The sequence below is a fragment of the Pleurodeles waltl genome, chromosome 9 (genome assembly GCF_031143425.1).
Source record: "Pleurodeles waltl isolate 20211129_DDA chromosome 9, aPleWal1.hap1.20221129, whole genome shotgun sequence".
Classification (NCBI taxonomy): Eukaryota; Metazoa; Chordata; class Amphibia; order Caudata; family Salamandridae; genus Pleurodeles; species Pleurodeles waltl.
The window spans coordinates 940,510,393-940,525,056 of NC_090448.1; the positions used below are offsets into that span (position 1 = coordinate 940,510,393).

The following is a 14,664-nucleotide window of genomic DNA, read 5'->3' on the forward strand; positions in this document are numbered from 1 at the left end:
CCTCCTGACGACATATATATATATATATATATATATATATATATATATATATATATATATATATATATACATATATGCCCCACTTTCACACCCGTCATCGCCACCGCAATACCCAAAGGAAACAAGATCACCCACTGTGACTCCATCAGCATGGCTGGCAGATGGATCGCCATCTGTTTTGCCTACTTCAGACTGAGAGAAGACAAAATGAAAGGAGTGCCAAGAATTCAACACTCTTAGTCTGAGTAATAGATTTATTAAGGCACTTCCAAAAGGTTCATACAGGGAAAGAATAATGTGAACGTTTATGTCAAATGCAGCAACACAAATGCACTTTTGAAAATAATCACAGCAGTAGAATAATAATGATCATAGAAACAAACAAAGAAAATACACTACTTCAACCATGGAGATATATATATATATGTATATATATATATATATACAGTGACTATGTATACAGGCACAACACAAAGATGAAAATAAGAATTAAATATGTATCACCATGGGGCTTGTCAGTGACATCATCCCTTTGCTAGCTAGCGTCAGGCCGTGGATCCGAAACGACCGAAAAGAGAGATAACTACCCACAATGGGATTAAGTTCTGAGCAAGACGTCCCTCCTCAGTTGAGCTCTGTCCATCCATCCATCAAGCTCCCACTACCTTTTATCCTGTAAACAAGCTGGAGAGGAGAATTCTAGAAACCACCCCTTCCATCGGATGAGTTGTTCAAAGGCTGGCTGCACCTGGTCAGTATTGGAAAGAAGCACGCTTGACACTGGCCAACTCTCACAGTGTTTTTCCAAGACTGAGCTGTTCCCTGCCTTACCATAAACATTCTCCACCTGGTTCATCTTATCCGTGCTCTTCACTCCTCCATGGTATGTACCTATCCTTCAGTGAGAAAGAGCGAAAAACACGTTGCACAAGCTGTGCGCGGAAAAATACCTGACGGTGTGTGAAGCTAAGCTAAACACAAAATGTCAGTGTTCAAGATGGAGCAACACGTTAAATACAGATAGCATCACACCATCATACATAAGGAATCTATCCAGTGCACCAACCCAAAATGACGACATCACCCCAGCCATGGAACACCTCAACTTCCGTCTCTAAACAGAAAGCAAATACGCTATCAGGGGCACGCTAGCCTACCGTCTTCCAGGACCACATCCATCCTTTTGCTTTTTCATTGTCCCCCCTCATCAGAGATCCAACAACTACCTTTTCTTCGGCGACCCCAACTTCCATCTTAACAACCACATTGATATTAATACTACCAATTTCCGCAACAGCATGAACAGTATCGGACTCACCCAACATGTCCACCACCCCACACACATTGCAGACCACACACTAGACCCATTTTCACCTCCAGCGAACGCATCAGGTACAGCCACACCACAGAACTCACCTAGATTGACCACTCTAACATCCACATCAACATCACCAGGTCACAGACCTCTGCCCCCAGTCTGCTCAGCAACCACAGCACCAAGACAGCTCTCATCACAGCTATCAATGACATCCGAGCCCTACTCGACCGAGGAGGGACTGTGGCTGTGATCCTCCTAGACCTCTCGGCAGTCTTTGATACGGTGTCCCACCACACCTCCTCACAAGGCATCCAAGAGGCCGCCCTCAGATGGATTGCCTTTTTCCTCATTAGAAGAATGCAAAAAGCGTGCCTTCACCTCTGAACCTAAGGAAATCATCTGTGGAGTATCCCAAAGATCCTTGCTGAGCCCCACCCTCTTCAACACTTATATGACATCTCTGGCCAGCATTGTCAAAACTCATGGACTCAACATCATATTCTATGCCGATGACACACAGCTCCTCCTCTCCCTCTGCGAAGACACCCCCAACACTAAGACCATCTTCCACAACTGTATGACAGACGTCACCAACTGGACGAAGGACAACTGCCTGAAGCTCAACACGGACAAGGCAGAGGTACTGAACCTCAAAAACAAAAGTTCCCCATGGGATGCATCCAGGTGGCCCTCAGAACTCGGACCTACTCCTCCCCCACTGACCATGCTAGGAACCTAGGCCTGATTCTGGACAACAAGCTAACCATGACGACTCAGGTCAACTCCATCTCCTCCTTCTCCTTCGTCATCCTCCGCTTGCTTCGTATGATATTCAAATGGCTACCCCAAATCTCCAGATGCACCATCACGCAGGCCTTCATCTCCAGCAGACTGGACTACGGCAATGCTCTCTACCAGGGATCACAGCTCACCTCCTCAGACTAATACAGACCATAAAGAACACTGCAGCCAGATTCGTCCTGGATCTTCTTAGACAAACCCATGTCACCCCCTTCCTCTGGGAATTCCACTGGCTCCCTGTACAGAAAAGATGCCAGTTCAAACTCCTGACATGCATTGAAGGCCCTACACAACCGCGGGCCCGCCTACTTAAACCACTTCTTGAACTTCCCTCACCCCACAAGGCACCTCTGCATCCCTTTTTCTTACCCTGACCCCCACCTGCATCTGACATAGCAGAAATTAGTGCGTGGTGAGCACTCTTCCTTCTTCACTTCCCCGGTGCCTAGCGCATGAAGAACACTTTTCATTCGTATCGCCGTAGCACCTGGTGAGTACTTCCCCTTGACCTGGAAATAGTGGACGCTTTAGGGGAAGTACATTGTGTGCATCTAAGGCGGCCTCTTCACGTAGACAGCAGTGGGCTGTCTGGAACCCTCCCTTCAGGTGCTGTGGCTATCCAGTTGCGAGGAGAACCACTCTCATGCCTCATATCATGTTCCTAAGGCCGACAGCACAACCTAGGGAAAGGAGGAAAACCATGCAGGAATCTGGGCAGCCCTGCATCAGCAGGGTACTGTGCCTTTGTGGCAGCCGAAGAGAAAGAGAGTGGTTGGCCTGGCCCAGCCCGGCCCATTGACACAGCGTTGCCCCAGCAACGAGAGGAGCAATGGCAGCTGTGCCACATGCTTACGGGCGTCTGCTTTGTGCATTTCCCTAAAGCTGGCCTGAGCGTTCACGGATATCCGTTCCTTTGGAGGCTTCACTTCACAGCGATCCGCAAGGCCCCAGGGGGCTCCGGACATGCTGCCTTGGGCCTAATCAGTACCGGAAGGTCACCTCGGTCAGCAGCTGCTCCAAGCTGTCACGGGCAGCTGCCTTGTTGCAGATACACGCTGGGGACTCCGTGATGTCTCCCCGCACAAGTAGGCAGTGCGTGTTCCCCCTTGTTGGCACATACCTTGGAGGAAGAGCACCTGTTTGCCGTGGTAATAGCGACGTGGTGAGACCTTAGTGGAAACCCTGTGTCGTGGGTCTAAGGTTTTCACTGGGATTACCGTAGTCCATGTCATAGGCATGCAGGGGGTTCCCTTGTTTTACTCAGGCTCTGGAATATTCCGTAACCCTGCTGGTAGGAATTGCAGAGGTTACTGAACCAATGCACATTCCTTATCCCTGATAGGCTCTTAGTGAAATTTTGTTACTTATGTATTGCAGTGCTGTTTTGGTGGTTTATGTATTTCACTTTTAGCCTAACGACTGCATTTCATGCCCTAATGTTTTGTATCATGTTGATCTAGTGGTTGCCTTATAAGCTTGTCTTCGGCATTGCTTGCATTAATTCAGGTCGTTTTGCCAGATGAGCTATTCATATACAATGTTTGGTATTGCCTAATGTTTAGTAGTCTGACCATGGCCCTCACGATACTAGTTTGAGGTCTGGAATGCCCTTTTGAGTCTGTGCAAACCTACTAACTTGTGTGTTTTATGGGGTTTTACCCAGCTCTTCTCTAATCATTTTCCATACTAATAAAGGGTGAAAATTTACTCCTGACAAGGGTCAGAAGTAAAACTTCTTCTGGGGTTGAGAAAAAAAAGTGGTTAAAGGGAAGGTGAACTTGTAAATGCTCAACAGATTTTCGCATGAGCAAATCTGCATCAGCAGATTTGCTTGTGCTAACGTACATTTCAGAAATATTTCCTAGGAGTACGATTTTGTGGTCTACTTCTGTAAATTCTTGCAAATTAATGAAATACGCAAATCTGCATTAATGTAAAGACATATTCCATGGGTGCAATTTTGTGACTTTCTTTAAGAATTGGCCCCCTAATTAGGTCTGGCATTAAGCAAGACCTTTTGTTTTATTAAAATTATATCTCTCTCTCTCTATCCATCTATCAACTGGCTTCACTGTCTACTTTGAGAACCTGCTCCTACTCAGCGCCTTTATACCCTCAGGGGTGACAAGTTCTGTGCTCTACAAATCTATGCTACATTAGATTACAATGATTGCAATCTGCTCTTTCACTCGGAGCATATAAAGTAGTTTTGTTCAGTGCCAAGAACTACTGTGGCAATGTGTGCTTTTTGGGACTGTAGGAAGCTGGCCCTTTATGTGGTATGTGAATACCGTTCAAAAGGCCCGGGGGTTCCCCGGTGAGTGGACAGGGCTTGCTATGTAATCCCAAAGTGCTCTATTTGGGGGATGTATGGTCAATCAGCCTTAGGCTTAACACAAAGGAGTGATACACACAATAGTCAATAAATGACACACACGACTCAAAAAGGAGATCCACACCTATTTATAAAAAAAGCAAGTATCTTTATATATGTTTAGGCATAACAGAAAAATCATTCAGGTAAGTATGTTTTTAAAAAGGAATTATTTTCATTTTAAAAAGTGGATACTTGTACAATATCTGAGTTCTGTAATGTTATCCTATGGGAGGAAAAACAAGTTCTGCAAATAGGTCGAGTACAGCGACTTACAAGACCAATCTCCTGAAGTTAAGGTGAGTAGTGGGCAAGGTCTAAAGCACCACTCACAGTACACCCTCAGTGGCATGGGGACGGCCCTGTGGAGAGTGCAAAATAACGATTGGTGCCCATTGTGTTCCTATGGGGATCAGTCACTGCGGAAAGAGGCTGCAGGCTCTGGCTAGGATGCCAATTGGGCTGAACCAACAGCGGGGCTCAGCCTTCATGATGCTCAGACACAGGTATGCACCTTTGGCCCTCTTCTCCACAGCTCAGGGACGACCGGTGCAGAGGTGTCTTTAAGCGTTGAGTTTTTCTGCATTGAGCGGTCGCAGTAGTGAGGAGCTGCGTGCAGAGGCTGCAGATGTGGGCGGGTAATCCAGGAGGGGTGAAACCACAACGGACACGGACTCTGGAGGACTCGGGAACCGTGTTGGCACCAGTGGTACACTTCAACTCGGGTCGAAGATGGCGGGTGCAGTGATGACTTCAGGTGTTGGGTTTTGGTGGTTCCAGAGGCTTCAGAGTCCCTTCTTTCAGACTTTCTGGAGAGCAGATCCGCTGTTCACAGGAGGTTGAGTCTTTTTTCGAAGGCAGGAAGTCTTCCTGGGTTTCTGGAGTCACAGCTGCAGGACGAGTCAACTTTGGTGTAGATTTTCAATGAGGGATGCAGACAGGCTGGCATGGTTGGTACCAGGTCTCATGCTTCTTTTCTCCCCTTCTGCTGTTGCAGCTCTTCTATGTACTTGGTCATCTTAGGTCATCAGGATCTGCTTCTCTGGTGCCAGGGCTCCCCTAAATACTGAATTTAAGATTGCTACGTGTGGGTGTGTAGGGTAGTAGCCAATGAGTTACTGACCCTTGGGGTTACTATTCCCCCTATACGACCACTTCCTTTGGGAAGTGGGCATAAACCGTCTCCCAGAGTTTCTAGATATTGCATCTCAAAGATGGCTACCTCTGAAAAATCATGACCTCCTCGCAGTAGCCCACCTTAGGAGTGGTACTAGCCTGGAGGTGGCATGCCTACCTGACTAGCTAAGTTTCCCACCTGTCCAGGTGCCAAATGGGCTCTGGACAGAGGGGTGGCTTCCTCCCCTGTGAGGGGAGCCAGATATGCATGTCAAAGGAGGCAGCCCTTTGAGGGTTGCTACCTTAGGAAGGCTAATCAGAAGGTCATCCTGTGGGAGAGGGTGTTACACCTTTTTCCCAGACAGGCTTTTGTTCTGGGTCTCCTGAGAGCAGAGGGCCAGAACCGTGTATCGGATGGCAGGCTGGAAGAAACGGGTCAGCAAGCACACCAGAGACTGGTAGGGTTTCAGGGTGCACTTCTGGGTGCATGTATTGGTAAATCCAACACTAGCATCAGTGTGGGTTCCCCAATATGAGATATTTGATAACAAACATATCTATTTTCAGTGAATCCATTATGTAGCTGGGGAACTTGTATTGACCAGTGCCCAGCACATGCATTTAAAATGGCTTTCCTGATCACTTACTAAGTCTGAGAATCGACAAAGGCATAGTAGAAGCATATCTGCTCCTGCAGATATGCCTCACAGGTAATATAATACACCCGGTCTCAGGGCTGTAAGGCTTGCTGGAGGGGTGACTTACATATATTGTATGCAGTGTTAGGGGACATGGCACACAGGATGTGTGCAAAATCACGGTTTTTACTTTTGTCTGTACGAAGACACACAGCCTGGAAAGGCAGCCTGTCATACGGTTGGTGAGGGGCCCATTTGGGGTGCACAGTTTGTGCTGCAGCCCTCAGGGACCCTCTTTAGCACCTCAAGCCCTAGGTACCGGAGTACCATTTACTAGGGACTTACAGAGGGTGCTAAAGGATTTGTCATTTGGGTAAACAATTGTACAGTTTAGTAAAAGAGATCTGGCACTGGGGACCTGGTTAGCAGGGACCCAGTGCACTTTCAGTTGAAATCACATCATATACCAGGAAAAAAGTGGAGGGTAACCATGTAAAAAAGAGGCACTTTCCTACAGGGACCAAAAAATAAATATATTTTTTTATAATATTTGTTAATGTGGTGAGGGCCCAGTAGCTTCCACAACAATAAAGTTTTACAAAAGCCCTGTCAAAACAAGACACGCACTGCCAACACCAAAAAGCTGGCCACCAGTGTCAGATCTATTGGCTGTGCCAATGCTTGTTTACACTGGCTTTCCATTATGAATATTTTTGGGAAATACTAGCATGCCGTCAATACATTTTACTAAATGATACTCCAAAGAAACCACCTAAAATTTTGCAGTGGTTTAGCAAAACATTTTTTTCCTAGTTGCATTTTTCGTGAACATATTATTTTGAAAGCAAAAAATCATTAATCTTGCTTTCAAGCTTCTGCAAGTATTAGCATTTATTCAGAAAGCATTCTGGGAGCATTATACATCGCCTCATATTTTTAAACTTTACAAGCATGTGTACACATTTTTTACTGGCACCACTGTCAGTAGTGCAGTCCGAGCTTACAACATATATTTAGAACGCTCACCCTATTAATAAAAGCTTTGTATTAATGAACCATGAATACAAGTTTGAACAGCATTAACATATGGACACAAATATTACCTCAGCGGCAGAGAATTCCCTTCCCTGCTCGGTAATTCGGTACTGTGAACTGACAGTGAAAGAGTTTGTGCTGTAGTGGGTTGGGCCTACTTATCACAAGGACAAAATAAACCTGAAAACTTGTCCTTGTCCCCAAACAATATGTCCTGGGTTTCAGGCTATAGGAGTTCCACACCCCTGCATTGCATGCATAATGTTTATGATTCATGTTGATTTGGCCCATGATATATATATAATATAGAAACATATCTTTTTTTATATAATTCTGTCTGGAGTCTCTTTTTTGGTGTATTTATTGTGTCACTGGTGTGAGTATGTTGCACAAACGATTTACACATTGCCTCTGCAGATAATCCTGACTTCTCTGTGCCAAGCTACCAGGGGGTGAGCATAGGTTATCTTTGGTGTCTAATTTACTCGCCCACAATAGAATGGTGGGACCTGCCTGGCTTATGTGCATACCCTAGCCAACCAGAAACCCCATTTCTAACAGACAAATTTCCTTTGCCTAATATCTCTGAGATGTTAGCCTTAATTGATGGGCTAAATGGTTTACGTAACTTGATTTATCTGCTGCATACCATCAGATAACATTAAATGGAGTAATTAAAAATGTACTGCTTTCATAACTCCTATGGGATGCTATAAATATAAAAGAATGCCTTTTGGGTTAGCATCCACTGTGGCGGTTTCCCAAGGATTAACGTATCAATTGTTTGGCAAAATGGAAAACCTAAGATATTTTCAAGGTTACATTTTGATTTATGATAAAACAAAACAGAAACACTATACAATTTTGAACAATGCCCTAGAGATTTTAAATGGACAACATTTGACAGTGGAATTTTCTAAATGCAAATTCGCTATGCATTTAATAGCTTATTTGGGTCATGTGTTAAGTGAGGAAGGCATTTCTCCCAAACCTAGCTTGGAAGCCATTAGCAATGCTCCAGCACCTACAAATTAGGATGATTTAAGATCATTCTTAGGTTTTGTTGAATTTTACTCTAAGTTTATTGAGAATTTCTCTAGTAGGATTTACAATGTGAGACAACTTTTGAAAAATAAAAGTACATTTTGCTGGTCTCCCGAATGCCAGAAGAAGTTAAAAGAAATTAAGAATGCTACAATCAGTGCTCCTTCTTTGAAGAGTTTTGATCCAAGTTTGAAGAATTATGTTACAGTGGATGCAAGTAACAAAGGTTTATTTGGAGTTTTGACTCAAAAAGATACTAAAGGATGCGAAAGAGTAATTATGTATGGATTTACAGCTCTGTCACCGATGGAAGAAAAATTTTCTGTGATAGAGAAAGAAACACTGGCTTGTGTATGGGCATTGGAGCGATTCATGTAATTTGTATGAGGTAAAGCATGCTTTGTTAGAACTAATCCAAAGCCACTGGTTAAGCTCCTGACATCTGTAGGTATGTTGAGGGCCTTTGCAAGAATAGCAAGAATGTCTATGAGATTGCAGGATTTTATCTATGAAATAGAATATGTCCCAGGTCACAGCAATTGTGTAGCAGCTTTTTCTTTTATCAAGAATGCCATTGGATGTTCAAGAATGTGAGACATCTGAATGGAAAAATTGCAGTATTGCATTAATTCATGTTGAAGGTGTTGATGATGTGAAGAAAGAAGAATGGAACGAAGAATATGCTAAGGATGTGATTTTGCAAAAATTGATCACATTTATTAAATCAGGTTGGCCTAGAAAATCTGATTTGTCTACAGACCTAAGACATTTTTGGAAGTGAAAAATTATTTATCTTTTGAGAAATACATTGTTAGAAAGGGTGAGAAAACTATTCCTCTGGTTACCTTAAGAAAGAAATTCCTTAATTTATGTCATGAAGGACATGGAGGTATGGTCAAAAAGCAAACAGATTGTCAAACAATTGTATTTGTGGCCTGGTTTAGGTGTGAGTGTGAAAAGGTTAGTAAGAGAGTGTTTTGCCTGTTCCAATTCTGATATGCCATTAAGGACATTGAGACCCAGTTTGTGTGAATCATTTGTTCCACATAAACTGTGGGAAACTGTTGCAGTAGACATTATGTGGCCATTGGAGTAGATCCGAAATACTTGATAGCTCTGATTGATATTTTTTCTAGATGCCCGGACATAAAAATTGTTGAAAATGTAGACACTGATTCACTTCAGAACATTTATAGGTGAAGTCTTCCTAAATGAGGGTTTGCCAACACAATTAGTAAGTGACAGTGGTGTTCAATTCATGTCTCAGAAGTCTCAGAATATCAGTGCGGGCATCAGACATAGAACCACATCTCTGTGCAATCCAAGTGGTAATGGTATGATAGAACGATTCAATAGAATAATTAAAAATGCTGTGCAACTGGCTATTAAAAACAAGAATAATTGGGAAATCCAAATTTTCTAAACAGTGTGGATGTACAGAACTGTCATGCCTAATGCTTTGGGAGTGTCACCTTTTCAAATTATTAAAGGTAGGATAGCAGAACCAAAGTTAATCCTGAGTGGTTGATGCGATCTTCCAGTACGAATGTTTCCATGGAAGATTTTAGGTAAAAATTGTTGATACTCATTTAATGTACAAAAAACAATATGATTTGAGAAGGAACAGCAAAGGTATTAGAACAAAGGTAGGTATGATGATCAAAGTAAAGAAGTCTTGGAAAGTCAAGAAATGTGAAAGCCAGTTCACTGTGCCATTGAAGGTCATTGGAGGTTTATGCAGTGCACTTATGTTGGGTGATGGAAACGTTTAGAATTTAAAAAAGAATTGCTGTGTTAAATAGTGAGAACAAATAGAATGAGACAATTAGAGAAAAGGCTGTTAATACTAACTGGAGTGAGTTGGAACTAACAACGGAGGTCAAAAAGGAAACAAAATGAGAATAAACAGAGTGTTACTAATGAAAAAGTAAATGATGACAGAGAAGTGTGTGTGGAAAGTCAGGAGAATGGTGTAAGAGAGAGTATAAGTCAAGATCAGAAGAGTATAAGTCAGGTTCAGGAGGTTAATGGTGATGTAATAGATGATTTACAAGATAAAGGGGATGTGAGGAGTTTCCCAGGAAAAAGGGAGGAAGAAAAATGTTAAAGAATCAAACCTAGCTGGATGGCCGACTATGAAATTGAATACTTTTATCATTTCTCTTTCTAGCAATTATTTGTTGTATGATTGTACATTTGAAAGTAGTTGTTTTGTTTGATTTATAAAGGAGAAAGATGTGTCATGTTGATGTATTAATGTTAAAGACGCACGCTCATCACACCTTGCATGCACTTTGTATTGAATTCTACATTCTGTTCTAGAATTGTTTATCCTTGTAAGTTTGGTAGTCATTGAATGTATTGAGTGGATGCTGTCGCCTACTCTTCTATATTGAAAACTAACACTTACCTTTAATACCTCTGTTGTTAATGAAGAAACACTACAACGTAGCAGAGGCAGGCAGAGGATTAATAATAGAAACGTAGCATGTAGGAGAATGTTATCAGAAGTAGGGCATTGTATAAAAGACGAAGAGGCCTTCAGTGTGGAAGGAAAGAAAATAAGATCCAAGCTGCAACCCTGGATGAGAGCAGGGGAAGAGGTCAGAGGAATACATATAAGCTACTCCGTAAGAATGCAGAGTAGAATCATAACAGAGTCATCAGTGAGTTGAGCGATAAAATCAACAAAAAATAGAGTGATGTGGTAGCTAGAAGCAAAGACGGTATACGTTTAAGGTCATCGAAGAATCTAGTTGCGGATTAGGAGATGTTTAGCTAACCAGAAAGAAACCAGATGGCATTTTGAAAATGAAACAAAACGAAATTCAAAGGACAAAACAGTCAGAAAATTAATTGCAGAAGGAGAAGGAATCCATTGAGGATGAAAAAGAAGACCAACACCACAACAGAGGCTGGCAAGGCAGGAGAGTGAGAGAAAGAAGATGCACAGATAGTGATGACAGCAGCAACCAAGGTGTCCAGTGAGGCCAGACCGTTCTGTAATGCACAGAAAATGAAGATTGGGTGAAAGCTGTTGGGGTAATGGATGGGAAAGTGAACAGAGAGGGTGTGGTAAATGATGGAGCTCTAAAACAAGGATTGTCTGATTGAGAACCTAAAAAAGCTCAGGGTTTTATATATGAATGACAGCTATGTGGAGCTTTTCAGGCTGTAAGTGGAGTGATTATGAACACTGTTGTGATTAGAAAGGATTAATTCAAGCTGGAGATGTTGCACGTATATTACTTTAGTTAGGTTTAAATAGGAAATAGATTTTGTATTGTTCAGCATCCATTAAGTAGCATTCAGTTAATGGAAAATTCATTCTGGATGGTTATTATTGTTCTTTATTCGTGCAGGTGCTGGTCTACTTGCAGAAGATTGTAAAGCACATCTGACCAGATCGTGCACCTGGGACGGATCACAAATGAATTTGTTAGTTTCATACGATGATTCTGATTCAGAAACAGAGACTGTGAGTTCTGAAATTCACTGTATTTCCATGCAGGATGGTAGTAAGCCTTGTGTTCCAAGTGGAGTGGATCCAAACCCCTCATTGAAAGAACTGCCTGGGGAGAATGCTGGCAACTATTATCTGAGTAGCACCCTTGAAGGGGTCACTGAAAAAGCAAAACAGGACAACTTGTCTTCGAAGGATGTTTATCCTCGTGTACCATGCGCAAGACCTAATTTTGGTCAATTACGGCCAAACATGTCTTGTAAAAACTATGATCCAGCATTCAAATTCACCCCAGACTCTGACTCTGTTTCTGTAACTGGACGTTCAACTGTTCAAAAGAGAACTATCCAGAACAATAGCTTTTCTTCCACAAGTATCAAGCCCTACATTCCCAAAAGGCAGAGGCAAGAGTCACAGGTTGACTTGGAAGTAAGACCGCAGGAAAAAGAACAGTTTTCCGTTGACCCAAATACATCTGAAGCAGATTTAGGTTGTGCAGTTCCGGTTACCTCACGAGTTTCAGAGTATATTAGGCCTTATTTGGAAACTGCGTACACATCAACAGAGATTCCAAGACATCTGGTGTTTCAGCTGCCTGAGCACAAAGGTCCTGTGAACAACGTGCAGTGGTGTCCGGTGCAGCATCAGAGCCATATGCTTCTTTCAGCTTCCATGGATAAAACATTCAAGGTAATTTGACACATAGTTGTTAAGGTTTGCTATCTGGTCATTTATTTCCAGAATTTCCGTAATCACGTGACCATGCTGTTTGAACATTCCACAAAATCTTGAATGACAATAAATATTTTGCACAGGGGATAGTAACATTGGTCGATAAGGTGAATCCAGTCAACGGCCCTGAGTGCCATGTTATTTCTAACTTTACTTCCTACTGCAGTATATTTGTCCTTCCACAGCCCTAAGCACGGAGTGAAACTACCCCCTTACCCAGTATATAATTCTGTTGCGGACATGCTGCTCAAAACCTGAAAAAGTAAAGAGTTGCCTACTTAAAGGATTATTTAGCATGCATTTATAGCCTTGTCTGCAACTGAATTTGTTGCACTATTGTACTAAATGAGTATTAATAATACACAATTGTGGTACTTTCAAAATGCTATGGTTGATTTAGGTTACCATGTCAGCTTCGAGTGTTAATACTAACTGCTAAATCGAATAGATGCTTGCAGAATTGTTCTTGAAAAGTGGTTGTTCCTAGTGTGAAAAATAGAAATAAAAAAAGAACTAATAAAAATACCATAATGTACGTACTTTTAATTGTGGAGATTAGATGGCACTTTTAAAATACAACGTGACTGAGGATTATTGATTACTGGAACAGAATCGTTTGGTTAGGTACGTAGTTGATGCATGCATTATATGTAATTTAAAGAGGAGACATAAGAAATTGCAAAGTGCTGTAAAGAGTTTATTACATGATTTTGGATTAATGTTATATAATAAGAAGAAACGGAAGAGTATTGAGAAAGGAAAGCTGTTTGCATTTAGGCCTATTGAAAATTGCATTTTGATTTTTCTTTTTTGCCATACAATAATACACACCAATGATATGAAAGTTCTCTTTTGGTAGCAATAGTTTACTGAAAAGGGTTGTAACTTTTGCATATAGACGGAAAACTGGTGTCTCACAGTGTTTATGTTTTTGTAAAGTTTTTAAAGTCCAAATATGGCACAGGACACGGAAAATAGTAATAAAACGCGCCTGACCACTGCTGATGGTGAGATCTCGGCATCCTCTTGTTTTGTAGACTTAAATGCCGCATTGAATTGGGAGATTTCCACAAGGGAAATACATTCGTATCATTTGATTAGGCACAAGACCGATTTGGGGCCAGACCTTTGGAGAGATGACCTGGCACTGACATAGAACACAAAGTAAGACAGTAGGGAGAGCTCAGGGAACAAATGCAAGAACAAGACGGGCAGTAAATGTTAATTTATACTTAACATTTAACAAATATAATGCTAACTTCCGATGTACACATTATACATCCTTTCAAAGAGCCTATCTCGGTCCTAAGATCATCGAGGGTAAAATATATCCTACACCCACCAGGGAATGCCCCAGATGTTCTGCAGAAATAGAGACTTTTCCTTATGGTATGACATTGCACATTGATAATATATTATTGTCTTCACTTTCAGAGTGAAGTAAGTAGAGCAATTGATCTTAAATTAAAAACAATGCTTTTAGTGCTCCTTCCCGCCCTAAAAAAGAAAGGTGTGATATAAAATTGTAACACTGTATGCTCTTAGTGAAAGAAAAGGCGCATAGTTGTTCATTGGATGCAAAATGCAGGAAGGCGGGTGAAAAATGACATTAAGACCCCAGTGAATGGCTGGCTGCTAGTGGAGGAACCTGGCATGACAGCGAACGAGTAATAAAGGTAGAGATGACCAGATAGAATGGAGAGAAATGTAATGAACATTTATTGGTGGCTGCGCAAAGGAAACTGGTACTTGGGACCAGGACTTTACACAAAATGCAGACTAGAAAGAATGACCTAGACAAATGCTACACTGGACTACGTTTTGGCTTATTGTTGGTAATATGAAATGTAACACGTTAGCTGCTTTGATTTGTTTATCTTGTGTCTATTTTGATTTTATGATATTTTACTAAACCAATTAAAATGTTTACAACAGGATGGCAACCCCATTTATAAGTCTGACCTTATTGCACGGCCGGCTGCACGTTTATTTATGGCTTGGCCAGCATTTTCAGTTGCACAGAAGAAATGCAGAGACACAGATAAACAGGCATATTTTTTATTAAAAAACAGTCTGATAACCATCTTGGGAGAAAGGAGAATACATGGCTGATGGAGCAATGCGTAGAACAGCTTAATAACAC

At 41.9% G+C, this 14,664-nt stretch overlaps 1 protein-coding gene across 5 annotated transcripts in view; it reads left to right on the top strand.

Annotated features, from left to right (window-relative positions):
- Nucleotides 1–14,664, top strand: part of WDR25 (WD repeat domain 25) — a 648,317-nt gene that overhangs the window by 32,470 nt on the left and 601,183 nt on the right. For all 5 annotated transcript variants that reach the window (XM_069208330.1, XM_069208331.1, XM_069208329.1 and 2 more), the window contains exon 2: nucleotides 11,689–12,479. In XM_069208330.1, the coding sequence (XP_069064431.1) occupies nucleotides 11,757–12,479 (723 nt within the window). In that variant the 5' untranslated portion in view covers nucleotides 11,689–11,756. The remainder of the gene's footprint in view (nucleotides 1–11,688; nucleotides 12,480–14,664) is intronic.